A 27,509-nucleotide genomic window follows, 5' to 3' on the forward strand; every position below is an offset into this window, starting at 1 on the left:
CCCCAAGATCCCTCTGCTCCTCCACCTTACTAAGAACCCTACCGTTAACCCTGTATTCCGCATTCTTATTTGTCCTTCCAAAATGGACAACCTCACACGTGACAGGGTTGAACTCCATCTGCTACTCCTCAGCCCAGCTCTGCATCATATCTAAGTCCCTTTGCAGCCGACAACAGCCCTCCTCACTATCCACAACTCCACCAATCTTCGTATCATCTGCAAATTTACTGACCCACTCTTCGACTCCCTCTTCCAAGTCATTAATAAAAATTACAAACAGCAGAGGACCCAGAACTGATCCCTGCGGAACTCCACTTGTAACTGTGCTCCAGGCTGAATATTTACCATCTTCCACCACTCTCTGACTTCGACCGGTTAGCCAGTTTTCTATCCAACTGGCCAAATTTCCCTCTATCCCATGCCTCCTGACTTTCCGCATAAGCCTACCATAGGGAACCTTATCAAATGCCTTACTAAAATCCATGTACACTACATCCACTGCTCTACCCTCATCCACATGCTTAGTCACCTCCTCAAAGAATTCAATAAGACTTGTAAGGCAAGACCTACCCTTCACAAATCCGTGCTGGCTGTCCCTAATCAAGCAGTGTCTTTCCAGATACTCATAAATCCTCTCCCTCAGTACCCTTCCATTACTTTGCCTACCACCGAAGTAAGACTAACTGGTCTGTAATTCCCGGGATTATAACTATTCCCTTTTTTGAACTGGGGCACAACATTCGCCACTCTCCAGTCCTCTGGTACCACCCCTGTTGACAGTGAAGACGAAAAGATCATTGCCAACGGTTCTGCAATTTCCTCTCTTGCTTCCCACATAATCCTAGGATATATCCCATCAGGCCCGGGGGACTTGTCTATCCTCAAGTTGTTCAAGAGCTGACTGCACTTCCTGCAGATGAAGTCGGCAGGAGCATTTCCTGCAGATGAAGTCAGCAGGAGCATCAGTGGTCACCCCTACCTCAAACATCCTGCAGGAGGAACATTCCACTGCCTGCGCTGCCATTACTCTACCCTGCCTGCTTCTTCCCCTTCCCACCTCCAACTGTTACCCAGCTACCTCTGTTCTCTGGCGTAACTATGTCCCTGTAGCTTCTATCTATCACCCTCTCAGCCTCTTGAATAATCCTCAGATCATCCAACTCCAGTTCCAGTTCCCTAACGCGTTCTGTGAGGAGCAAGAGCTGACTGCATTTCCTGCAGACGAAGTCAGCAGGAGCATCGGTGGTCACCTCTACCTCAAACATCCTGCAGGAGGAACATTCCAATGCCTGCGCTGCCATTACTCTATACTTAGTCTCCAAAACAAGAACACTGAGTAGCTTACCTGTGGACTTTAAAGTTAGGGTAGAGGAGGAGGATGGGAGGAAGGCCCTACTTTGTAGGGCCTGGGGTCCAGAACACACCTACTCAAATATCAATCACTTACCTTCCCGACCAGCTCTGCGCTCCAACTTCACTTCCGCCCAGCTCACGCCACTCTCTGCTGTATCATCATGTTAGGCTTTACCATCCAAGGAAAAAGGATCTCACTGTCCACCCTATCTAATCCTCTGATTATCTTATACGTCTCGATTAAGTCACGCCTCAACCTTCTTCTCTGCAACAAAAACAGGCTCAATTCCCTCAGCCATTCCTCGTAAGATTTTCCTTCCACACCTGGCAACATCCTCTTAAATCTCCTCGGAACCCTTTCCAAAACTTCCACATCCTTTCTATAATGTGGTGCCCAGAACTGTATGGAATTTTCCAGGTGCAGCCTTACCAGTCTCTTGTACAGCTGAAGCATGATGTTGTGGCTCCGAAATTCAATCCCCCTACCAATAAACACCAACACATCATATGCCTTCTTAACAACCCTATCAACCTGGGTGGCAACTTTAAGGGATTTATGTACCTGGACATCAAGATCTCTCTGTCCATCTGCACTGCCAAGAACTTTACCATTAGCCCAGTACTCTGCATTCCTGTTAGTTCCTCCAAAGTGAATTACCTCACATTTTTCTGCATTAAACTCCATTTACCACTTCTCAGCCCAGCTCTGCATGTTATCTATGTTTCTGTGTAACCCACAACATCCTTCGGCACTATCCATAGCTCTGCCTACCTTAGTATCATCTGCAAATTTACTAACCCATCCTTCTACACCCACCTTCAGATCATTTATAAAAATGACAAAAGTAGTGGCCCCAAAACGGATCCTTGCAGCACACCACTGGTAACTGAACTCCAGGATGAACATTTCCCATCAACTACTACCCTCTGTCTTCTTCCAGCTAGCCAATTTCTGATCCAAACCACTAAATCACCTTCAATCCCAAAACTCCTTATTTTGTGCAAAAGCCTACCATGTGCAACCTTTCAAACAAATTACTGAAGTCCATATATACCACATGAACCACTTTACCTTCATCCACCTGTTTGGTCATCTTCTTGAAGAACATAATAAGGTTAGTTAGGCACAACCTACTCTTCACAAAACTGTGTTGACTATCCCTAATCAAATTATTCCTTTCCGGATGATTATAAATCCTATCTCTGATAACCTTTTCCAACACCTTATCCACAACCGAAGTAAGGCTCACTGGCCTATAATTACCAGGGCTGTCCCAACTCCCCTTCTTAAACAAGGGAACAACATTTGCTAACATCCAGTCTTCTGGCACTACTCCTGTCGATGATGATGACATAAAAAATGAAGCCAAAGGCTCTGCAATCTCCTCCCTGGCTTCCCAGAGCTCATCTATTTTCAGATCTGCCAAATTTGCTAAAACCTCCTATTTGTCAACCTCAATCCCATCTAATCTTGTAACCTGTATCTCCATGTTCTCACTAACATTGCCCTTTTCCAATGTGAAAACTGGTGAGAAGTATTCATTAACCCCTATGTCCTCAGATTTCACACACAACTTCCCACTGCTATCTTTGATTGGCCCTTACTCTAGTCGTTCTTTTATTCTTGATATACATATAGAAGGCCTTAGGATTTTCCTTGATCCTATCCACCAACAACTTCTCATGCCCCCTCCTGACTCTTCTAAGCCCTCTCTTTAGATCTTTTCTGGCTAACTTACGGGGCTATAACTCTCAAGCCCCCTAACTGAGCCTTGATACCTCATCTTCACATAAACCTTCCTCTTCCTCTTGACAAGAGCTTCAACTTCTTTTGTAAACCGTGTCTCCCTCTCTCCACAAATACCTCCCTCCCTGATTGGTATATACTTATCAAGGACCCAAAGTAGCTGTTCCTTGAATAAGCTCCACTTTTCAAGTGTGTCCATACCCCATCCTATGCAACCTTTTTGTTGCCTAATCACATCATAATTGCCTTTCCCCCAGTTAAACCTCTTTCCCTGTGGTATATACCCATCCCTGCCCATTGCTATTGTAAACATAACCAAATTATGGTCACTATCGCCAAAGTGCTCATCTGCCTCCAAATCTAACACCTGGCCGGGTTAATTCTCCAGTACCAAATCCAATATGGCATCACCCCTTGTTGACCTGTCTACATACTGTGTCAGAAAATCCTCCTGTGCACATTGAACAAAAACTGACCCATCTAAACTAGTTAAACTATCGTCCTCCCAATCAATATTTGAAAAGTTAAAGTCCCCCATAACAACTACGCTGTTACTCTGGCTCCTATCGAGAATCATCTTTGCTATCCTTTCCTCTACATCTCTGGAACAATTCGGAGGCCTATAGTAAACTCCCAACAGGGTGACCTCTTCTTTCCTGTTTCTAATCTCAGCCCAAACTACCTCAGTGGATGAGTCCTCAAAGATTATATCAGCTGTTGTAATATTATCCTTGATTAACAATGCCTCTTTTACCATCTTCTCTGGTCTTGCTGCAAAATCTAAATTCCGGAATCTGCAACAACCATTCCTGTCCCTCCTCTAGCCATATCTCTGAAATGGCCATGGCATCAAAATCCCAGGTACCAACCTATGCTACAAGTTCACCCACCTTATTCCTAATGCTCCTGGCATTGAAGTACACACATTTCAAACCAGTGGTGCCTTGTAAACCTATCCCTGACCTCACTACCCTCAACCTCCTGTACACTGGAACTACAATTCAGGTTCCCATTCCCCTGCTGCATTAGTTTAAACACCACCGAAGAGCATTAGCAAAATCCCCCCCCCTCCCACCCCCACCAAGGATATTGGTACCCCTCTAGTTCAGGTGAAGACCATCCTGTTTGTAGAGGTCCCACCTTCCCCAGTAAGAGCTCCAATTATCAAAGATGCAGCACTCCCTCAGCACTGACTCTCCGATAGTACAGCACTCCCTCAGCACTGACCCTCTAACAGTGCAACACTCTCTCAGCACTGACCTCCCAACAGTGCAACACTCTCTCAGCACTGACCCCCCAACAGTGCGACTCTCTCTCAGCACTGATTCTCTAACAGTGCAGCACTCAGTGCGACTTTCATTTTGTAAAATGTTTTTGGGCCTCCTCAGTTTTGTTAGTCATTGGCTGATATAAATTCCTTATGTTAACATCTACCTCCATGAAATAACCTTGCCCTATTCACCTTCATCATCTTGAAGACATTTACAACTCACTGTAGTGTCTTTTTGCACTACTTCATGTAATGCCTTGCCATTTAAATTTATAATCCTTTTTCTTACTTCCTAAATTACTTGTGAACATTTGGCAAAATTGGAGCAAAGAGTTGGTATAACAGTCGTATTCTGCTGCTTAAAGGGCATTATACACTTGACTGTATAACATATTTCCTGGGAAAGTTATTGGAATATATAATTAAGGACAGAGAGATTGAGCACTTAGAGAAAATTGAGCTGATTAGAGAAAGCCAACATAGATTTGTAAAAGGTTAAGTCATTTCAAAAAAACAAATTAAATTTTGAGGAAGTCACTAAAGTAGTAGACAGGGGAATGTTTATGGATTTTTTATGTGGACTTCCAGATGTAATTCAATATAGCTCCATTTGAGAAAATATTAGATAAAATTAACTTTAATGGAAGTTAAAGCACATTATTGACCTTGTTATAATCATAAATGAGACAGAATTGAAAGAGGCCATTTGTCTCACTGTACTCTAAGAGGAGTTGGTTAGCTCAGTTAGCTGGGCAATTGGTTTGGGATGCAGAGCGATATTAACAGCATGGGTTCAATTCCTGTTGTGGTTGAGGTTACCATGAAGAACTCCTTCTCAACCTCTCCCTTCATCTGAGGTGTGGTGAACCTCAGGGTAAGCCAGTCATCTGTCTTTAATGTGAGAGCAGCCCTATGATTGAATAGGACAGTGACACCTTTACTCTTTGGTAGAGCTAGTCAATTAATCTCACCATCCTGTATTTGCCTAATCACTCTGCATTTTATCCCCTACAAATAATTATCCCATTCCTTCATAAATATTTGTATGAAATCTCCTTCCTCCACCGCTTTAGGCAAAACATTCCCTGTCACAATTCACTGTGTTAAAATAGAAGCTTCCTCACTTTGCCTGTGGCTCATTGGGACAATCATCTGAAATGAATTATTGGTTGCTGATCCTTCTGCTATTAGAAGCAGGGTCTGATTTGTTCTTCTCAAAACTATGAACACAAGTGCCAAAGCTAATGCCTTCTCTACTGTAAGGGAGACAACTTGCTTTATTTCTAAAGCTGAGCTGTCTCAACCCTATTACCATTTTAGTAATTTTTTTTTCACCCTCTCTAAAACCTTCCTGGAGTTGTGTTGTCTAAGTTGATGGCTCTGAAATAACTTCCCAGAGCCTGGTATCCAGTTACCATGGAGAGCTGGTTCTCCAAGTAAACAGAATGCTTAACACGCTGGTTCTGATCTGTCAGCCAGGGCTTCCTGATTGGACCGATTAACAGCCCCAATCAGGGAACCCATATTCTGTGAGGTCCAACTGGCTGTCCTTGTTATAATTACTACAGCAAGTTAATGTTTTTGTTACACTGAGCTGTACCCCTTGTGAAGATGTCATGCAGAGTCTGTAAATAGACATAGTGAGCTCTAAACAAGCCTTCATAGGGAGCAAATGTACTGTTTACAGCCCCTGAGAGTCTGAGTAATTATGCCTGACTTCTAATGTTGTTGCATTTATTGCCATCATATAAACCAGCTTCTTAACTAAGAACAGTGGCTCCATTACAAAAGAGAAAGTACTACAAAAGCTAAAAGGTCTTAAAATTGATAAATCTCCTGGCGCTGATGGGTTACATCCTAGAGTTCTGAGGGAGGTGGCTGAGGAAATAGCGGAGGCGTTGGTTGAGATCTTTCAAAAGTCACTGGAGTCCGGGAAAGTCCCAGATGATTGGAAGATCGCTGTTGTAACCCCCTTGTTCAAGAAAGGATCAAGGCAAAAGATGGAAAATTATAGGCCAATTAGCCTAACCTCGGTTGTTGGTAAAATTCTAGAATCCGTTATTAAGGATGAGGTTTCTAAATTCTTGGAGGAACAGGGTCGGATTAGAACAAGTCAACATGGATTTAGTAAGGGGAGGTCATGCCTGACAAACCTGTTGGAGTTCTTTGAAAAGGTGACAAGTAAGTTAGACCGGGGAAACCCAGTGGATGTGGTCTACCTAGACTTCCAAAAGGCCTTTGATAAGGTGCCACATGGGAGGCTGCTGAGCAAGGTGAGGCCCCATGGTATTCGAGGTGAGCTACTGGTATGGATAGAGGATTGGCTGTCTGACAGAAGGCAGAGAGTTGGGATAAAAGGTTCTTTTTCGGAATGGCAGCCGGTGACAAGCGGTGTCCCACAGAGTTCAGTGTTGGGGCCGCAGCTGTTCACGTTACATATTAATGATCTGGATGAAGGGACTGGGGGCATTGTAGCAAAGTTTGCTGACGATACAAAGTTAGGTGGACAGGCAGGTAGTACTGAGGAAGTGGGGAGGCTGCAGAAGGATCTAGACAGTTTGGAGGAGTTGTCCAGGAAATGGTTGATGGAATTCAATGTGAGCAAATGCGAGGTCTTGCACTTCGGGAAAAAGAATAGAAGCATGGATTACTTTCTAAACGGTGAGAAAATTCGTAAAGCCAAAGTGCAGAGGGATCTGGGAGTGCTAGTTGAGGATTCTCTAAAGGTAAACATGCAGGTTGAGTCTGTGATTAAGAAAGCAAATGCAATGTTGTCAATTATCTCAAGGGGGTTGGAATATAAAAGCACCGTTGTGCTACTGAGACTTTATAAAGCTCTGGTTAGGCCCCATTTGGAGTACTGTGTCCAGTTTTAGTCCCCACACCTCAGGAAGGACATACTGGCACTGGAGCGTGTCCAGCGGAGATTCACACGGATGATCCCTGGAATGGTAGGTCTAACATACGAGGAACGGCTGAGGATCCCTGGGATTGTATTCATTGGAGTTTAGAAGATTAAGGGGAGATCTAATAGAAACTCACAATATAATACATGGCTTGGAAAGGGTGGATGCTAGGAAATTGTTTCCGTTAGGTGAGGAGACTAGGACCCATGGACACAGCCTTAGAATTAGAGGGGGTAAATTCAGAACAGAAATGCGGAGACATTTCTTCAGCCAGAGAGTGGTGGGCCCGTGGAATTCATTGCCACAGAGTACAGTGGAGGCTGGGACGCTAAATGTCTTCAAGGCAGAAATGGCCTTACTTCCGCTCCTATGTCTTATGGTCTTATGGACTGCAAAGAGGCTAATCAGTAATGAGCCCTCTATCACTGATCATGTGACAGGCGAGGCAAATTACCTCAAATAACCTTTAGTCTGACCCACATACGGGCAGACGTGTCATACATCACAAACTATTCCCAGCTGTTTCTGTTTTCATTTTGGCCAAACGCACATGAAGGGAGATATACTGTGGATGCTGGAAATCTGAAGTAAAACCCAAAAATAACTGAAAATACTCAACACGTCAGACGACAGCTGTGAAGCGAGAAACAGAGTCAATTTTTCAGGCTGAAGGTCTCTCAACAAAGCTGAGAAAAGTTAGTATTGTTCGCTGACACTGACGCAGATTCCAGGTGGGATGCAGCGGGAGTGGGAGGGAGTGGAAGGTATCGGGATGGAGGAGGGAGAGATTGGGAAGGGGGGGGTGTGAGGAAAGCAATTAGCAGGTGGTTTGGAAGAGCTGGGGGTAGGGGAGATGTAAGGTTGGTGGGGGGGTGAGGAAGAGGTTGGGGGACCCAGGAAGAGAGTTGGAAAGCCTGCGGGTCAGGGAGCACAGGAGGGGAGGAGAGGGACTCCTCACTCCTTGGGTCTCCTTGTCACCACCACATCACACACCCCCCCCCCTTTCCTACTCACTCCAGGGTTTCCCACCAACCTGGGTCTTACATCCTTCGCTCCATCACAAAAGCCCATTCAAAATTGCGCGTGCTTCCCTGCGCTTGTGCGGAAATGCATTAGCACTAACACTTATTGTCCATCCCATGTTGCCCTAGATGGTAGTGAACTGCCTTCTTGAACTGCTCCACCTGCTGTAGGCTGACCCACAATGCCATTAGGGAGGGAATTCCAGGATTTTCATCTACTGGCAGTGAAGGAAAGGCGATATATTTCCAAGTCAGGATGGTGAGTGGCTTGGAGTGGAACTTGCCATTAGCGCTGTTCTCATATATCAACTGCCCTTGTCCTTCTAGATGGAAGTAGTGTGGGTTTTGCAAGAGCTGCGTAAAGATGTTTGGTGAATTTCTGCAGTGCATCTTGTAGATAGTGTACACTACTGCTACTGAACATCAGTGGTGGGTGGAGTGGATGTTTGTGGTTCTGGTTCAATTTGAGCCGGTTGCGTTTTCCTGGATGATGTCAAGCTTCTTGAATGTTGTAACTGCGCCCATCCAGGCAAGTGGGGAATATTCCATTACATTCTGACTTGTGCCTTGCAGATGGTGGACAGACTTTGGGGAGTCAGGAAGTAAGCCACTTGCCACAGTATTCCAAGCCTCTAATCTATTTTTGTAGCTCCAGTGTTTATGTGGTGAGTCCATTTGAGTTTCTGGTCAATGGTAACCCCGAGAATGTTGATAGTCAGGGGGGATTCAGTGATGGTAACACCATTGACTGTCTAATGTCTTTACTGGCCTCCCACATTTCATCCTTCAGAAACATGAAGTAATGAAAAAATCCAGCCACCTCTGTCCCATACCGAGTCCCATTCATCTATCTGCCCCATCCTTGCTCATAGACTCTGGGTTAAGCAAACTTGTTTATAACTCTTTTTGGGTACTCACTCCTCTCTAATCTTTTCCAGCCCAAAACCTACTGAGATTGTAAGCCAAGAAAGAGAAGAAGCTAAATAGGTGCTAATGGAGGAAATTCATGCTCCTCTCATGATTACTTCTTGAGCTTCCATTATTTTAGTCTTCCCACTATTCGTGGTAATGAATTCAGCTACCATGGCTCTTGGATAAATGCTCCAACAGTTGGACTGCAATCAGGAGGAGCGAATCCAATTTGGCTCCTGCATCTCCCACCTTTTTCCTACCCCGACAACTATCTCACTCCAATGGCCAGTAAAAGATTCCTGGTTCATTCCACCTTTAACAGAGACAGTACAATGTTGACATCTCTGTCAAATATAACAGTGACTAGAGAAATTGTGTTATTGAGTGACAGGTGCCTGCAGATACTCTGATGTGCCAGTTACACAGTGGTCACTGTCACCAGGCCTGGTGGGGCATAATTGATACTAACACTCCAGATCCTTTTGACTCATGACTCAGACAATACAGCATTTACTTGTTAATAGTAAATCCCTCTGAGCAGGGTTCATCAGTCCAATCAATATAAAACTAATGCGTGTCTGTGTGAAACCTGAGGTGATGTTTCCTTTTAATTTCCTGTACTAATGTTAACAAAGAACCCATTCAGAAAATAGGAAATTAATGTCCGTAACTGCCTTAGATTCACCGCAGAATAGAGACTGACACACAAAGCAGAGGTCTCTTCATCTCCAGATGTCTCAAAGGGTATCTTCTGGAGGTCAATGAAATTAATCTAAAACATGGTTTAATGTCAGGAAAAAAATGGGAACAGGCTTAATTCTGTAAAGGGCAAATTTAGTGTACACATCAAGAGTATTTACTTACCAGTAGGATAAACAGCTGCAAAATGTTGCCGGGAAAATTGCTGAAGGTGAAACTACAAGATTCGCTTCAGTAAAAGCTGTCTCAGGCCTGCTGCAGTGCTCCACTTAGACTCAATGCAAACTGGAAGAACAGCATCTCAATTTCTGCTTGGAGACTCTGCAGCCTTCAGGTCTCGATATCAAATTTAATCATATTAAAGAATGACTGCCTCATTCCATGCCTACTACTCCCCACCCCACACCCTTTCCTTCATTCAGGATGAAGGCGTCGCTGATTAGGCCAGCATTTATTGCCCAGAGGGCAGATAAGAGTCAACCACATTGCTGTGGGTGTGGAGTCACATGCAGATCAGAATGGGTAAGGATGGCAGATTTTCTTCTTCAAAGGACATTAGAGAACCAGATGGGTATTCACGCCAATGGATTCATGATCATCATAAGACTCTTAATTTCAGATTTTTTTATTGAATTCAAATTCCACCATCTGCCATGGTGTGATTTGAACTCAAATCCCCAGAACGTTAGCTGGGTCACGGGGTTAACAGTCCAGTGATAATGCCACTAGGCCATCCCCTCCCCTGCTTGGATGTGGGTTGCTTTCAGAACAGCCCACCGAGAGCCCCCATTATCACTGAGCTGTCTTCTTTTCTTCCCTGGTTTACAATCTCAATCACTTTGTCATAGAGCCATAGAGCACAGAAACAGAGCCTCCTGTGAAGCACTTCTGTGATCTTTCCTCCGGCATTTATAGTTGTTTGAATCTGCCAATAAGCACATCGACCTGGACCGACCACTGCAGCGGACAGCGGACAGCTGGAACTGACAACCGGAAGTGACAGATTCAAACCACTACAAATGCCGGAGCAAAGATCACAGAAGCGCTTCACAGGAGACTCCCAAGCACTGAGGATGTCACCTAGACAGGGGACGAAACGTCTGCAACAGAAATTTCCAGCTCGGCGAACAGAACCACAACAACAAGCACCCGAGCTACAAATCTTCTCACAAACTTTGAACAGAAACAGACCCTTCGGTCCAACTCATCCATGCCAACCCAACATCCTAAATTAATCTAGTGCCATTTGCCAACATTTGACCCATATCCCTCTAAACGCTTCCTATTCATGCACCCCATTCATGATGCCTCTTAAATGTTGTAATCGTACCAGCCTCCACCACATCCTCTGGCAGTTCATTCCATACATACACCACCATCTACGTGAAAATGTTGCCCCTTGGGTCCCTTTTAAATGTTTCCCCTCTCATCTTAAACCTATAATCTCTCGTTCTGGACTCCCCTACTCAAGGGAAAAGACCTTGTCTATTTACCCCTTATCCATGCCCCTCATGATTTTATAAACGTCTATAAAGTCACCCCTCAGCCTCCAACGCTCCAGGGTAAATAGCCCCAGCCTGTTCAGCCTCTCCCTATAGCACAAACCCTCCAACCCTAGCAACATCTTTGTAAATCTTTACTCAGCCTAACTTTTTGCCTTCTGGTTTTTTTCTCTTGTCTCCTCTCCACCAATCTGCCCCCTTTGCCTCCTCTCCCCAACATCAGTCGAGATAATACGTTATCTAGTTGCTATCTGTTTTGAAGAAAAGTCACTGGACTCAAAAAATTAATTTTCTTTTTTTTACACAGATGCTTCCAAACCTGCTGAGTTTGTCCAGTAATTTCTGTTTTTTTGTTGAAAAAGACACATTATTTTGTTCCGTTGGGCAATAGAACGCCGTTCACAGTCATGGAGAGTTAAGAACAGAACAGGAAATTAAAGTCAATTTTCACAAGGGAAAATTTTTTTCTTGCTAGTATTGTGTCAAGTTATCATTTATGTGTCTGAACAATGTTAATTTGTGTTTTATTGGACATGGGTTTTCCACAAGCTTTGAGAACCTAATGCCAGGACTGAGTCGAGTTACATTTGCTGGAAGCTAGGCTCGTGGAACTATTTTCCTGAAGGTAGTCTCCTCCTCTCCATCTCTGCACTCTTTGTCAGATGAGTCCCCGATGTTACTGGCCCAGTCACAGCACTGGCTTATCTGCAGGAGATGTGGGCGTTGCTGTTCAAGGCAGATCACAGAACTGAACGTCCACCTCAAAATGAAGGTACCCTCAAAGACATGAAAGTAATTCAATATTTCAGAGTGGGAGAGAAACATCTCCATTTGGGTTGCTGGGGACCTTGGAGGTTGCCTTTCCTCATGGTCCCTGAGACTGCCACAGAGAGACCAATGCTATGGTCTCCCAACATGGCAGAGTGTGGAGGGTACTCCACTGTGGGCAAATCATAGAAGCCCTACAGCGTGGAAACAGACCCTTCAGCCAACAAGGCCAGGCTGACATTCCAAAGAGTAACACACCTAGACCTATTCCCTTATTACTCTACATTTACCCCTGACTAATGCACCTAACCTACACATCCCTGAACACTATGGGCAATTTAGTACAGCCAATTCACCTATCCTACACATCTTTGGATTGTGGGAGGAAACCAGAACACCTGGAGGAAACCCACACAGACACAGGGAGAATGTGCAAACTTCACACAGACAATCACCCGAGGCTGGAATCAAACCCAAGTTCCTGGCACTGTGAGACAGCAGTGCTAACCACTGAGCCACCATGCCACCCAAGGAAGACGGCCTCACCGATCTCCAGTAATGGAGCCTTTTCTTTTAAGTTGCCCTTGTAGAGTCATAGAGATGTACAGCATGGAAACAGACCTTTCAGTCCAACACTTCCATGCCAACCAGCTATCCCAACCCAATCTAGTCCTATCTCCCAGCACCCAGCCCATATCCCTCCAAACCCTTCCTATTCATATACCCATCCAGACACCTTTTAAATATTGCAATTGTACTAGCCTCCACCACTTCCTCTGGCAGCCCATTCCACACTCACATCACTCTCTGTTTGAAAAAGTTGCCCCTTAGGTTTCTTTTATATCTTGTGCCTCTCAACCTAAACCTATGTCCTCTAGTTCTGGACTCCCCCACCTCAGGGAAAAGACCTTGTCTATTTATCCTATCCATGCCCCTCATGATTTTATAAACCTCTATAAGGTCACCCCTCAATCTTCCACCCTCCAGGGAAAACAGCCCGTGCCAATTCAACCTCTCCCTATAGCTCAAATCCTCCAACCCTGGCAACATCCTTGTAAATCTTTTCCGAAACCTTTTGAGTTTCACAACATCCTTCCTATAGGAAAGAGGCCAGAATTGTATACAATATTCCAAAAGTGGCCTAACCAACGTCCTATACAGCCACAACATGACCTCCCAACTCCTATACTCAATACTCTGACCAATAAAGGAAAGAATACCAAATGCTTTCTTCACTATCCTATCTACCTATCTGTGCTACAAGTTGTCACTTTGCTTCCCAGGTCATCGTGGGAAACTTCATCGACATGGGAATGCATGCAGAACCCCCATTTCCCCTCTGCACACCTTCATTCCTATCACCACAAAACCACAAAGCTGAAACAAATCCCAGCCTATGGTATCCAAGAAGGTTTAGTTAATTCCTTAAATTTACAATTTCTGCTGAATGTTTGTGCTTCTGAACATTTCCAGTCATGCAGACAAGAGCAAAGGTTGATAACTCATTTACATACTTTCTTCAGACCATTTCACACAAGACAGACTCATGCAATATTACTCTTCAACCAGCTATTGATTGTCTGGCTATTGATGAAAGTAGCCTATGACTCATCATCAAACAACCTCACTCCTGCATGCAACATCTCATGTTGCAACCCAGCTGACACTAGGAACTCATCCAGCTGGGGAAATGTCGGTTCAATGTGACATTCGACCCCTAACCTACACTAATGGAACACTAGGACATGGTGTTGTCGTGATCTATAACCAGAATGTATCTTCCTTACACATTCAGGACTGGGCTTTTGCTGAGATATAAGGGGTATCTGACTATCATCAAAATGATAGGGGCTGTATTCCAGAAGTCCTGAGCCAAATCCAACACACATCATTTTCATTGGGATGGGAGCTCGAATACAGAGTGAGTTGTAGTTTGCACGTCTGTGATTCTGCGCATGTAAAATTGCAGTATTTGAATAATCGATAAAAAGCTGCCAGAGTCATTTGGAGGAACATAGTACCCTTTAAGAGAGGGAAGAAATCATTTTGGATAGGTCCGGGACCCCTTTGGGAGAGTTCAGATACTTTTGACATTTAAAAGGCATCTGGATAGGTATATGAATAGGAAGGGTTTGGAGGGATATGGGCCGGGTGCTGGCAGGTGGGACTAGATTGGGTTGGGATTTCTGGTTGGCATGGACAAGTCGGACCAAAGGGTCTATTTCTGTGCTGTACATCTCTATGACTCTATGTCAGATGCCGTTTAGGAAATGTAAGGTACCCTCTGAAATCATTAAAAGTAGACATGAATGACCATAACTTATAGCTAAAAATTGTCAAGTTACTTAAATCCCTGGGCTCTTTCAATTTAAACCAAAAGGCTGCTATTACCAGTCATCTGTTAATATAAGCCTGAGCGTTACCATTACAGAATTAGTACTGTACAATTTAGCTAGGACAAATGTTCGGCACAACATCGTGGGCCGAAGGGCCTGTTCTGTGCTGTATTGTTCTATGTTCTATTGTTCTATGTTCTAATTGATTGATAGCTCTAAGTGTTTATAATGGCTTTGAATTTCAAACATGGTTTAGTACTCAAAGAAAATGAATGTATTTAATAAATTGTTTTATTCATGAAATAGTCACATCATCAACAGCACACAACTAATACATCTCTGCAGTTGGTCAAGGAAGTAAAGCTTGGAGAAAGTGGAGAATGCAGATGCCGGAGATCAGAGTCGAAAGTGTGTTGCTGGGAAAGCACAGCAGGTCAGGCAGCATCTGAGGAGCAGGAGAGACGACGTTTTGGGCATAACTCTTCATCCGAAATGAGGCTTGAGTGTCTGGCAATGGTTTGTGATCTACTAGTACACCCTTCCAAGGCAATAAATGAGGTCTTCACTCAGCTGCACTAAGTGCTACAAGACAGACAGGACCTTTTGTAGATTAGATAGGTATATACACTAGATTAAAAATAGTATAGATATAGAAAGTAGATGATAACTGGGTGCAGAAGACGACCACGGACTGTCAGACTCAAGTTAACAGCATTTAGTTTACATTGTGGAAGTGAACTGCAGCCAGTATTCATCTCCTTTGTGTTCCCTTTGCAGGCGGTCAAGACAGCTCATGTTAGGACTTGCCCAAATGCTTATGTGATGTGCACCTTCTGGACAATAACGAGATACAGGTCACTGGGCATTGGTGAAAGTATTTTGGGGGTCTGAGAGGATCTTCGGACAGGTTATATTTGAAATAAACCATGTGGCCTTTTCGTTAAGCAGTGATCCGGGTGTCATAGAGTCAGAGAATCATACAGCACAGAAACAGACCCTTCAGTCCAACCAGCCTGTGACAAACATAATCCCAAACTAAACTAGTCCCACATGCCTGCTCCTCGCCCAAAGCCTTCCTAACCTTTCCTACTCATGTATCCATCCAAAAGTCTTCCAATTGTTGTAATGATGAATAAGATTATTATATGCGAGGGAGTGTTGACCATGTGCTTTGTGGCTGTTGTGCCATTGCATCACCAATGAGGGACAATGGCAAATTGCCAATGTTTGTACTTGTGTGCCAACATTTTCTGATTTTCCCCTTGAGTCTTAAATGGTGACTTCAGAGACTCGCCCTCAAATGAAAATTACCCAATTATCTTGCATTTTATCTCATTAAAGCTCCAGTGCTTGTCTTGGCCATCATGTCAATGCTGCTTCACAACAATGGCCCTGCACACTCCATCCCCCTCAAACCCTCATCCATATTGACAAAGCACCAACACCTTACCATGACCAAGAGAAGTACTCAGTGAATGGCAGCTGTCAGGTACCCATCCTGCTTCACTTGTCGGAAAATTGCACCATCTAGTTTCCTAGTGGTGGAGAGGAGAATTGAAAGAAACAAATATATGAAGTGCATTTGAGTTTTAGTGAGATAAAACACAAGATAATGGTTAAGTCAGTAAGTGACCCTGCACTGGGTTTGCTTTGAGTAAAAATCTTTAGATAGCTTAATAGTATCTTACAAAGTGTAAACTAATCTAAAATTAGATGTCAGAAACAACATGGGTCAGACTATCTTTCGCAACTGCTAGCTCATGTTTTTTTTGCAATGATATGAATAGCCATCTCAATGAAACGGAATATTACTGAGTTGCTATGGTATCAAATGAATAAGGGGAAAATCAGTGCTTGTGATGGCTCAAGAAAGATGATAAAACAGACAGGAGCAGTAGCTGTTGACTCATTTATTACAAGGTAACCATTTGCTAAGGAACACATCTGCAGACTTGTTTGTTGTATATTTTAAGGGCAATTATTGAGGGAGCTGGTCATTTGAAGGGTAAGGCACAGTGAAAGGAAGCGTTTTATTAAGATTGATATGTCAAACGTTGCTAATAATTCAGTACAAAATTCCTAGCAGCTTTTAGATTTGGGCAGGTTCTTGGTTTGATTCTCATACTAAACTTGCAATAGCTGAATTTTGTATTTTTATGGCTCAGAGAAAGTCGAAAGCAGACAATAAGAACAAGTTGCTGAACATGAAAGAAAATGATAAAACTTACGGAACAAGTAACAATGACTTGGGGGCATAAATCTTATCAGTATTCCTACCCATGGTTTAGTTAACCTTTAAGTAAATCATAGGCAGTGCATCGAAAATGAAAGTGGCTCGTGGCCATTGGCCACCAAGAACATTGGTCTGAGAAGTTCCAGTCATAAATACACCAACTTAATGGTTGCGAGAAAAATCCTTCTGAAAGATTGCAATATCTTCCATGTGCTTCTTGATGCTGCACTACATCCTCCAAAGAGAAACCTTTGCCAGTATTAAGTAACAATACCATACAGAGGAGAGTGTGAGGATGGAGCCATAGAGTCATAGAGCCATAGAGATGTACAGCATGGAAACAGACCCTTCAGTCCAACCTGCCCATGCCGACCAGATATCCCAACCCAATCTAGTCCCACCTGCCAGCATCTGGCGCATATCCCTCCAAACCCTTCCTATTCATATACCCATCCAAATGCCTTTTAAATGTTGTAATTGTACCAGCCTCCACCACTTCCTCTGGCAGCTCATTCCATACACGTACCACCCTCTGTGTGAAAAAATTGCCCCTTAGGTCTCTTTTATATCTTTCCCCTCTCACCCTAAACCTATGCCCTCAAGTTCTGGACTCCCCAACCCCAGGGAAAAGACTTTGTCTATTTACCCTATCCATGCGCCTCATAATTTTGTAAACCTCTATAAGGTCACCCCTCAGCCTCCAACACTCCAGGGAAAACAGCCCCAGCCTGTTCAGCCGCTCCGTATAGCTCAAATCCTCCAAACCTAGCAGCATCCTTATAAATCTTTTCTGAACCTTTCAAGTTTCACAACACCTTTCCAATAGGAAGGAGACCAGAATTGCACGCAATATTCCAACAGTGGCCTAACCAATGTCCTGTACAGCCGCAACATGACCTCCCAACGGCTGTACTCAATACTCTGACCAAAAGAGGAAAACATACCAAACGCCTTCTTCACTATCCTATCTACCTGCGACTCCACTTTCAAGGAGCTATGAACCTGCACTGCAAGGTCTCTTTGTTCAGCAACACTCCCTAGGACCTTACCATTAAGTGTATAAATCCTGCTAAGATTTGCTTTCCCAAAATGCAGCATCTCGCATTTATCTTAATCAAACTCCATCTGCCACTTCTCAGCCCATTGGCCCATCTGGTCAAGATCCTGTTGTAATCTGAGGTAACCCTCTTCACTGTCTACTACACCTCCAATTTTGGTGTCATCTGCAAACCTACTAACTGTACCTCTTATGCTCACATCCAAATCATTTATGTAAATGACAAAAAGTAGATGACCCCGCACCGATCCTTGTGGCACTCCACTGGTCACAGGCCTCCAGTCTGAAAAACAACCCTCCACCACCACCCTCTGTCTTCTACCTTTGAGCCAGTTCTGTCTCCAAATTGCTAGTTCTCCCTGTATTCCGTGAGATCAGTCTCCCATGGGGAACCTTGTCGAACACCTTACTGAAGTCCATATAGATCACATCTACCACTCTGCCCTCATCAATCCTCTTTGTTACTTCCTCAAAAAACTCAATCAAGCTTGTGAGACATGATTTCCCACACACAAAGTCATGTTGACTATCCCTAATCAGTCCTTGCCTTTCCAAATACATGTACATTCTGTCCCTCAGGATTCCCTCCAAAAACTTGCCCACCACTGAGGTCAGGCTCACTGGTCTATATATCCCTGACTTGAGCTTACTACCCTTCTTAAACATTGGCACCACATTAACCAACCTCCAGTTTTCCGGCTCCTCACCTGTGACTATACCAATATCTCAGCAAGAAGCCCAGTAATTACTTCTCTAGCTTCCCACAGAGTTCTCGGGTGCACCTGATCAGGTCCTGTTTATTTATCCACTTTTGCCCGTTTCAAGACATCCAGCACTTCCTCCTCTGTAATATGGACATTTTGCAAGATGTCACCATCTATTTCCCTACAGTCTATATTTTCCATATCCCTTTCCACAGTAAATACTGATGCAAAATACTCATTTAGTATCTCCCCCATTTTCTGCGGCTCCACACAAAGACCGCCTTGCTGATCTTTGAGGGGCCCTATTCTCTCCCCAGTTACCCTTTTGTCAGTAATGTATTTGTAAAAACTCTTTGGATTCTCCTTAATTCTATTTGCCAAAGCTATCTCATGTCCCCTTTTTGCCCTCCTGATTCCCTTTAAAGTATGCTCCTACTTCCTTTATACTCCTCTAAGGATTCACTCGATCTATCCTGTCTATACCTGACATATGCTTCCTTCTTTTTCTTAACCAAACCCTCAATTTCTTTAGTCATCCAGTGTTCCCTATACCTACCAGCCTTTCCTTTCACCCTAACAGGAATACACTTTTTCTGGATTCTTGTTATCTCATTTCTGAAGGCTTCCCATTTTCCAGCCGTCCCTGTACCTGCGAACATCTGCCCCCAATCAGCTTTCGAAAGTTCTTACCTAATGCCGTCAAAATTGGCCTTTGTCCAATTTAGAACTTCAACTTTTAGATCTGGTCTATCCTTTTCCATCATTATTTTAAATCTAATAGAATTATGGTCGCTGGCCTCAAAGTGCTCCCCCATTGACACCTCAGTCACCTGCCCTGCCTTATTTCCCAAGAGTTGGTCAAGTTTTGCACCTTCTTGAGCAGGTACATCCACATACTGAATCATAAAATTGTCTTGTACGCACTTAACAAATTTCTCTCCATCTAAACTCTTAACACTATGGCAGTCCCAGTCTATGTTTGGAAAGTTAAAATCCCCTACCATAACCACCCTATCATTCTTACAGATAGCTGAGATCTCCTTACAAGTTTGTTTTTAATTTTCCCTCAGGCTATTGGGGATCTCTAATCCAATCCCAATCAGGTTATCATCCCTTTCTTATTTCTCAGTTCCACCCAAATAACTTCCCAGGATGTATTTCCGGGAATATCCTCCCTCAGCACAGCTGTAATGCTATCCCTTATCAAAAATGCCACTCCCCCTCCTGTCTTGCCTCCATTTCTGTCCTTCCTGTAGCATTTTTATCCTGGAACATTAAGCTGCCAGTCCTGCCCATCCCTGAGCCATGTTTCTGTAATTGCTATGATATCCCAGTCCCATGTTCCTAACCATGCCCTGAGTTCATCTGCCTTCCCTGTTAGGCCCCTTGCATTGAAATAAATGCAGTTTAATTTATTAGTCCTACCTTCTCCCTTCCTGCCTTGACTGTTTGACTCGCTTCTGTTCTCAACTGTACCAGTCTCAGATTGATCTCTTTCCTCACTATCTCCCTGGGTCCCACCCCCCCCCCCCCCCCCCCTTACTAGTTTAAATCTTCCCGAGCAGCTCTAGCAAATTTCCCTGCCAGTATATTAGTCCCCTTCCAATTTAGGTGCAATCCGTCCTTCTTGTGCAGGTTACTTCTACCCCAAAAGAGATTCCAATGATCCAAAAATGTGAATCCTCCTCCCATACACCAGCTCCTCAGCCATGCATTCATCTGCTCTATCCTCCTATTCCTGCCCTCGCTAGCTCATAGCACTGGGAGTAATCTAGATATTACTACTCTTGAGGACCTCCTTTTTAAATTTCTGCCTAACTCTCTGTAATCTCCCTTCAGAATCTCAACCTTTTCCCTTCCTATATCGTTGGTTCCAATGTGGACAATGACCTCTTGCTGGCCCCTCTCCCCCGAGAGAACATTCTGCACCCTCTCTGAGACGTCCTTGATCCTGGCACCAGGGAAGCAGCACACCATTCTGCTTTATCGCTGCTGGACACAGAAACATCTGTCTGTACCTCGGACTACAGAATCCCCAAACACAATTGATCCCTTGGAAGCCGATGTACCCCTTGTTGCATTAGAGCCAGTCTCAATACCAGAAACTTGGCTGTTCGTGCTACATTCCCCTGAGAATCCATCACCCCCTACATTTTCCAAAACAGCATAACAGCAAACAAAAGACTCCTGCACAAGCCTCCTGCCTCTCTTACCTTTCCTGGAGTTAACGCATCCATGTGACTGTATCTGACACTTTGCCCCTTATAACTGCCATCCATCACATACTGTTGCTGTTGCAAATTCCTCATTGCTTCTAACTGTCTCTCCAACTGATCCATTCGATCTGATAAGATTCACAGCCAACAGCATTTATGGCAGATATAATCCGCAGTAACCCTTAAACTCTCTTTAAACTCCCACATCTGACAAGAAGTACATCTCACTGTACTAAGGCCATTTTTAATCCTTCAAAATCTACGGATCCAGAAAAATAACACCACCTTATTCCTCTGCAAACACTGCCCCAGGTTAAATTAATAGTTATGACTTATATTTTAAATTTAATCAGAGACATATTTCCAAAAACATATAATCAAGATAGAACCCACTCTACTCCATACTGCAGATTCTCTGTAGGCCACACTTAAAAGCAACGATTAACTTATCTGATTCTGTGCTGTGAACTTTGCCTAAACAGTTCCTCCAAGGTTAGTTGTGAATTTCACTGTTTGTTAATTTTCCCAGATGCACTCCGATGTCCAGCGATACATGAATTCAAACAGCAAAGGCAGTAACTGGGCAGGTACTCTCTCTCTCTCTCTCCTGCAATGACCTTGCCATGTGCTTTCTTTGCCTGTTCTTCTCCCTTTTAAAACTGAGCCATTCTGAGACAACAGGAGCGACCTGGAATAGAAGCTGCTGTACAGATGATTCTGCTGTAGCGTGACAGTTTGTTCCTCTACAACCTTGGGTTACAGAACATCATGCTATGAAAATCACACTGAAGAGGATCGCTGTGAAAATCACACTGTGGAAAACCGCTGTAGAAAGTCACACTGTAAAAAACCGCTGTAGAAAGTCACGCTGTGGGAAACCGCTGTAGAAAATCACGCTGTGGGAAACCACTATAGAAAATCACACTATGAAAAACCGCTGTGAAAATCACGCTGTGGAAAACCACTGTAGGAAATCACGCTGTGGAAATCTGCTGTAGAAAATCACACTATGGAAAACCGCTGTAGAAAATCGCTGTCACACTGTGGAAAACCGCTAAAGAAAATCACGCTGTAGAAAACTGCTGTAGAAAATTGTGCTATGGAAAACCAATGTAGAAAAGCACACTGTGGAAAATCCCAGTAAAAAATTGTGCTATGGAGAACCACTGTAGAAAATTACACTATGGAAAACCACTATAACATTCCATTAGCCTTCCTAATAGCTCACTGCATCTATATGGTGGCTTTCAATGGAAAACCGCTGTACAAAATTGTGCATTGGAAAACCGCTATAGAAAATCACACTGAAGAAAATCGCTTATAGAAAATCGGTGTACCTGTTCCAGAGAAAGTTTGCGTTATCCAAAAAAGTCCACGATTCACCAATTGTTTTATGACCAATGTGTGCTGATGAAATGTGTGTTATGGCAGAAGGACCTGGAGTTGTTTGTCAAGCCTGAGGGAAAATGTGAGACTTTGGGCTTGTGCATCTCTTAGCAATGGGGAAAGCATACGCATTCTGTTAATGCCTTAAATGACAATTAGAATCCTGTGCTTGCTATCAAATCTCTATTTGGATATTATTAGGTTGGTATTCTGCCAATCAGCAATAGGCCCAGCAGAGGATGAGACACATCTCCTGACTTGAGAATTCAAAGTCTTTTCCAATTTAGCTCAATACTTTAGGCAAAAATCAAGATGGCAATTCTATACATTGCATTACAAAAAATTCTGGCGAGTCTCTTCTACTATTTATTGCCCTTTTTGTTTTTAATTACATATATGATAATCTGTTGCTTGAGTTTCAAACACTTATTATTTCCTTTGCGCTAATTTAGCGTAACAGCTTTCTAACTTTCTTGTCAATTTTCAAAGGTTGTGCTATGAATAGAATGAGCCACTTGAGTGTCTGATGAAAATGTCTGCCAACTCTTCGAAGTGGTACAGACTATGGAGTAGACTTAGATTTAGATTTTATTGTCACGTGTACTCAAACACAGAAGTGCAGGAGTTAAGTGAAAAGTGTATAATCTCGCCACATACCGCTCCATCTTGGGTACAAGTTCCTAGCTGTAGAATCATAAGAACATGGTGGAAAGAAAGAACAAAGTTAAAAATTAAAATATTGCAATAATTCTTGCTATTAAGTAGAGGAATAAAAAAAAGGTAAGGTTCAAACATTATGCAATATATACCATTGGGCCAAAAAAATGGAGCAAAATTGATTCCCATTGGGTTTTAGGCAAGCAGGTGATGCAAAGTAGACTTAAAAACCAACATTTCAGATACAGAATGGTTTAAATGCTAGGCCTCATCTGGATTGCAGTGTGCTATATCATTTGCCTGGTGTGTGTGCCTTCATTATGCATACTGCTTTACTGATAGGGCAGCTTAACAGTTGTCCTCAGCAGTTGCCTTCAACAGACATTAGAAATTGGGAATCACTCACAAACGTCAGGATTGCCATTTAAATTCCTGCTGCAGATACAGTTTTCTCTGACATTGGTATTTTTGTCAAGGCAGGTGGATTCTTCAAAGCTGTGGGAATCCAGATCAGTTCAATTCAGTTTGTTAACCTTGGGAGAACCCTGCTGTGGAGTTGGGAACCTTTTAACAGGTAAAGTTTACAAAGTCATATCTTTTTCAAATGTCATAGTGTGGTAATGATGATCTATGAATGCTTTTAATGTAGTGATTGAAAATTGAGCTTTGACTTTAAAAGGTAAGTGCTCTTCAAATTAAGCAGCGGTGTGTAAGTGTTTATATAAAAGAGAAAATTTTGTCCCATGGATAAAGTGTACCTTTGCTATTCAATATTAGTGTGTATCTAATTAAATGGGTCATTTAGACATTGTGGTTTGAATTTTATGATGAGACACAGTTCTGAGATCTATTGACCGTCGACAAAAAATATTGAAGAGATGCTAGAATTCTTTAATTGAAACTTCACTGAACCTTTTTAAAAAAGAAATATCTGCTCTCGCAACTTCAAAGATTGTATTATGTTGAGTCCTGAAAGCTTTTTCAAATTATCAACAGTGCCTTACAACTCCTTCATGAATATATTGGAGAACTTCAGATGAGATTTTTTTAAGGGTGATTCAATGGCTGTTTATTTGATTAACAGTGTTATGAGTTGCTAAGATGAACAATTTTATTCAAGTGGAATTTGAATAGCTTTTGTTTTACTTCCTGAGCATTTCAAAAGACTTCCAGGTGTTATGGCATTATAGTGTGCCTAGTCGGTATTAGGCAAATAACATGGAGGAGGCAAGTGGATTATGAAGGAGACATGTGGGGGATGGAAGAACGAGGAAGGGGAGGGCAAGGCAGTTTAACAACCGGGTCAAGCACTGGACCAATTTTGCAATGAGTGGATATAGACCTCCTAACCTGTCAGCCAGAACATCTATTACCTCACACTTGCTTTGGGACAGTAGCCATGACTGCAGTCTGATCTTGATTCTGTAAGATACCCCAAGGGGTACCAATATCCTGGGGGGGAAATTCACTAAGGCTATTGGGGTGGGTTTAAACTAATCCAGCAGGGGGAACAGGAACCAAAATTGTAGTTCGAGTATAGAAAAGGTTGAGAGTAGGGAGAGCCGAAATCAAGTTTCAGGGATGCAAGATGGCATCGCCAAGCAAGAAGTTGGTTTGAAGTGTGTCTACTTCAATGCCAGGAGCATCCGGAAAAAGGTGGGTGAACTTGCAGCATGGGTTGGTACCTAGGAGTTCGATGTTGTGGCCATTTCGGAGACATGGATAGAGCAGAGACACGAATGGTTGTTGCAGGTTCCAGGATTTAGGTGTTTCAGTGAGAACAGAGAAGATGCTAAAAGAGGGGGAGGTGTGGCATTGTTGGTCAAGGACAGTATTACAGTTGCAGAAAGGATGTTTGGGGATTCGTCAACTGAGGTTAGAAACATGAAAGGAGAGGTCACCCTGTTGGGAGTTTTCTAGAGGCCTCCGAATAGTTCCAGAGATGTAGAGGAAAGGACAGCAAAGATGATTCCTGATAGGAGTGAGAGAGACAGGGTAGTTGTCATGGGGGACTTCAGCTTTCCAAATATTGACTGGGAACACTATAGTACGAGTACTATAGATGGGTCAGTTTTGTCCAGTGTGTGCAGGAGGGCTTCCTGACACAGTATGTAGACAGGCCTACAAGGAGCAAAGCCACATTAGATTTGGTACTAGGTAATGAGCCTGACCAGGTGTTAGATTTGGAAGTAGGTGAGCACTTTGGTGATAGCGATCACAATTCTGTTATGTTTACTTTAGTGATAGAAAGGGATAGGTGTATACCACTGGGCAAGAGTTACAGCTGGGGGAAAGGCAATTACTATGCGGTTAGGCAAGATTTAGGAAGCATAGAATGGGGAAGGAAACTGCAGGGGATGGGCACATTAGAAATGTGGAGCGTATTCAAGGAAAAGCTCCTGTGTGTCCTCGAAAAGTATGTACCTGTCAGGCAGGGAGGAAGCTGTAGAGCGCGGGAGCCGTGGTTTACAAAGGAAGTGGAATCTCTGGTCAAGAGGAAGAAGGATGAGATGTGAAGGCTCAGTTAGGGCAGTTGAGGGTTACAAGGTAGCCAGGAAAGACCTAAAGAGAGAGCTCAGAAGAGCCAGGAGGAAACATGAGGAGTTGTTGGCAGATAGGATCAGGGTAACTCTCAGGCTTTCTATAGATATCTAAGGAATAAAAGAATGACGAGAGTAAGATTAGGGCCAATCAAGGATAGTAGTGGGAAGTTGTGTGTGGAGTCAGAGGAGATAGGGGAAGCACTAAGTGAATATTTTTCGACAGTATTCACTCTAGAAAATGTTGTCAAGGAGAATACTAAGATACAGGCTACTAGACTAGGTGGGATTGAGGTCACAAGGAAGAGGTATTAGAAATCCTGCAGAGTGTGAAAATAGATAAGTCCCCTGGGCCGGATGGGATTTATCCTAGGATCCTCTGGGAAACCAGAGAGGAGATTGCCAAGCCTTTGGCATTGATCTTTAAATCCTCATTGTCTACAGGAATAGTGCCAGAAGACTGGAGGATAATAAATGTGGTTCCCCTGTTCAAGAAGGGGAGTAGAGACAACCCTGGTAATTATAGACCAGTGAGCCTTATTTCAGTTGTTGGTAAAGTGTTGGAAAAGGTTATAAGAGATAGGATTTATAATCATCTAGGAAAGAATAATTTGATTAGGGATAATCAGCACGGTGTTGTGAAGGGTAGGGCGTGCCTTACAAACCTTATTGAGTTCTTTGAGAAGGTGACCAAACAGGTAGATGAGAGTAAACCGGTTGATGTGGTGTAGATGGATTTCAGCAAGGCGTTCGATAAGGTAGGCTATTGTACAAAATGCGGAGGAACGGGATTGTGGGAGATATAACAATTTGGATCAGTAATTGACTTGCTGAAAGAAGATAGAAGGTAGTGGTTGGTGGGAAATGTTCATCCTGGAGTCCAGTTACTAGTGGTGTACTACAGGGTCAGTGCTGGGTCCACTGCTGTTCATCATTTTTATAAACGACCTGGATGAGGGCGTAGAAGGGTGGGTTAGTAAATTTTGCAGACAACACTAAGGTCGGTGGAGTTGTGGATAGTGACGAAGGATGTTGTAGGTTACAGAGAGACATAGATAAGCTGCAGAGCTGGGCTGAGAGGTGGCAAATGGAGTTTAATGCGAACAAGTGTGAGGTGATTCACTTTGGTCAGAGTAAGCGGAATGCAAAGTACTGGGCTAATGGTAAGATTCTTGATAGTGTAGGTGAGCAGAGAGATCTCAGTGTCCATGTACACAGATCCTTGAAAGTTGCCACCCAGGTTGACAGGGTTGTTAAGAAGGCATACACTGTTTTAGCTTTTATTAATAGAGGGATCGAGTTCCGGAATCGTGAGGTTATGCTGCAGCTGTACAAAACTCTGGCGCGGCCGCATTTGGAGTATTGTGTACAGTTCTGGTCACCGCATTATAAGAAGGATGTGGAAGCTTTGCAAAGGGTGCAGAGGAGATTTACTAGGATGTTACCTGGTATGGAAGGAAGGTCTTACGAGGAAAGGTTGAGGGACTTGAGGCTGTTTTCGTTAGAGAGACGAAGATTGAGAGGTGACTTAATAGAGACATTTAGGGCGGCACGGTGGCACAGTGGTTAGCACTGCTGCCTCACAGTGCCAGAGACCCGGGTTCAATTCCCGACTCAGGCGACTGACTGTGTGGAGTTTGCACATTCTCCCTGTGTCTGCGTGGGTTTCCTCCAGGTGCTCCGGTTTCCTCCCACAGTCCAAAGATGTGCAGGTCAGGTGAATTGGCCATGCTAAATTGCCCGTAGTGTTAGGTTAAAGGGGTAAATGTAGGGGTATGGGTGGGTTGCGCTTCGGCGGGTCGGTGTGGACTTGTTGGGCCGAAGGGCCTGTTTCCACACTGTAAGTAATCTAATCTAATAATCAGAGGGTTAGATAGGGTGGACAGGGAGAGTCTTTTTCCAAGTACGGTGACGGTGAGCACGAGGGGGCATAGCTTTAAATTGAGGGGTGATAAATATAGGATAGATGTCAGAGGTAATTTCTTTACTCAGAGAGTAATAAGGGTATGGAATGCTTTGCCTGCAATGGTAGTAGATTCACCAACTTTAAATACATTTAAGTCATCATTGGACAGGCATATGGATGTACATGGAACGGTGTAGGTGGGATGGGCTTCAGATTGTTATGACAGGTCGGCACAACATCGAGGGCCGAAGGGCCTGTACTGCGCTGTAATGTTCTATGTTCTATTCTGAGTGAA

The 27,509-nt window shown here is 43.5% G+C and overlaps 1 protein-coding gene across 14 annotated transcripts in view; it reads left to right on the forward strand.

Moving 5' to 3' along the window:
• The window catches only part of pkia (cAMP-dependent protein kinase inhibitor alpha), a 139,338-nt gene that overhangs the window by 54,552 nt on the left and 57,277 nt on the right, over positions 1–27,509 (forward strand). For 4 of the 14 annotated variants that reach the window (XM_087985982.1, XM_087985981.1, XM_087985980.1 and 1 more), the window contains 2 exons: positions 21,255–21,312; positions 23,249–23,342. The exons of 1 other annotated variant lie outside the window; for it this stretch is intronic. In XM_087985982.1, the coding sequence (XP_087842108.1) occupies positions 21,255–21,312; positions 23,249–23,342 (152 nt within the window). Of the gene's footprint in view, positions 1–15,292; positions 15,370–21,254; positions 21,313–23,244; positions 23,343–27,509 lie in introns of all 14 variants that reach the window. 9 more of the 14 variants (XM_087985988.1, XM_043689119.2, XM_087985990.1 and 6 more) reach the window with 4 other exon arrangements.

This window comes from Chiloscyllium plagiosum, unplaced genomic scaffold (genome assembly GCF_037043375.1).
Source record: "Chiloscyllium plagiosum isolate Xiang-an unplaced genomic scaffold, Cpla_swu_hap1 HiC_scaffold_4, whole genome shotgun sequence".
NCBI classification, from domain to species: domain Eukaryota; kingdom Metazoa; phylum Chordata; class Chondrichthyes; order Orectolobiformes; family Hemiscylliidae; genus Chiloscyllium; species Chiloscyllium plagiosum.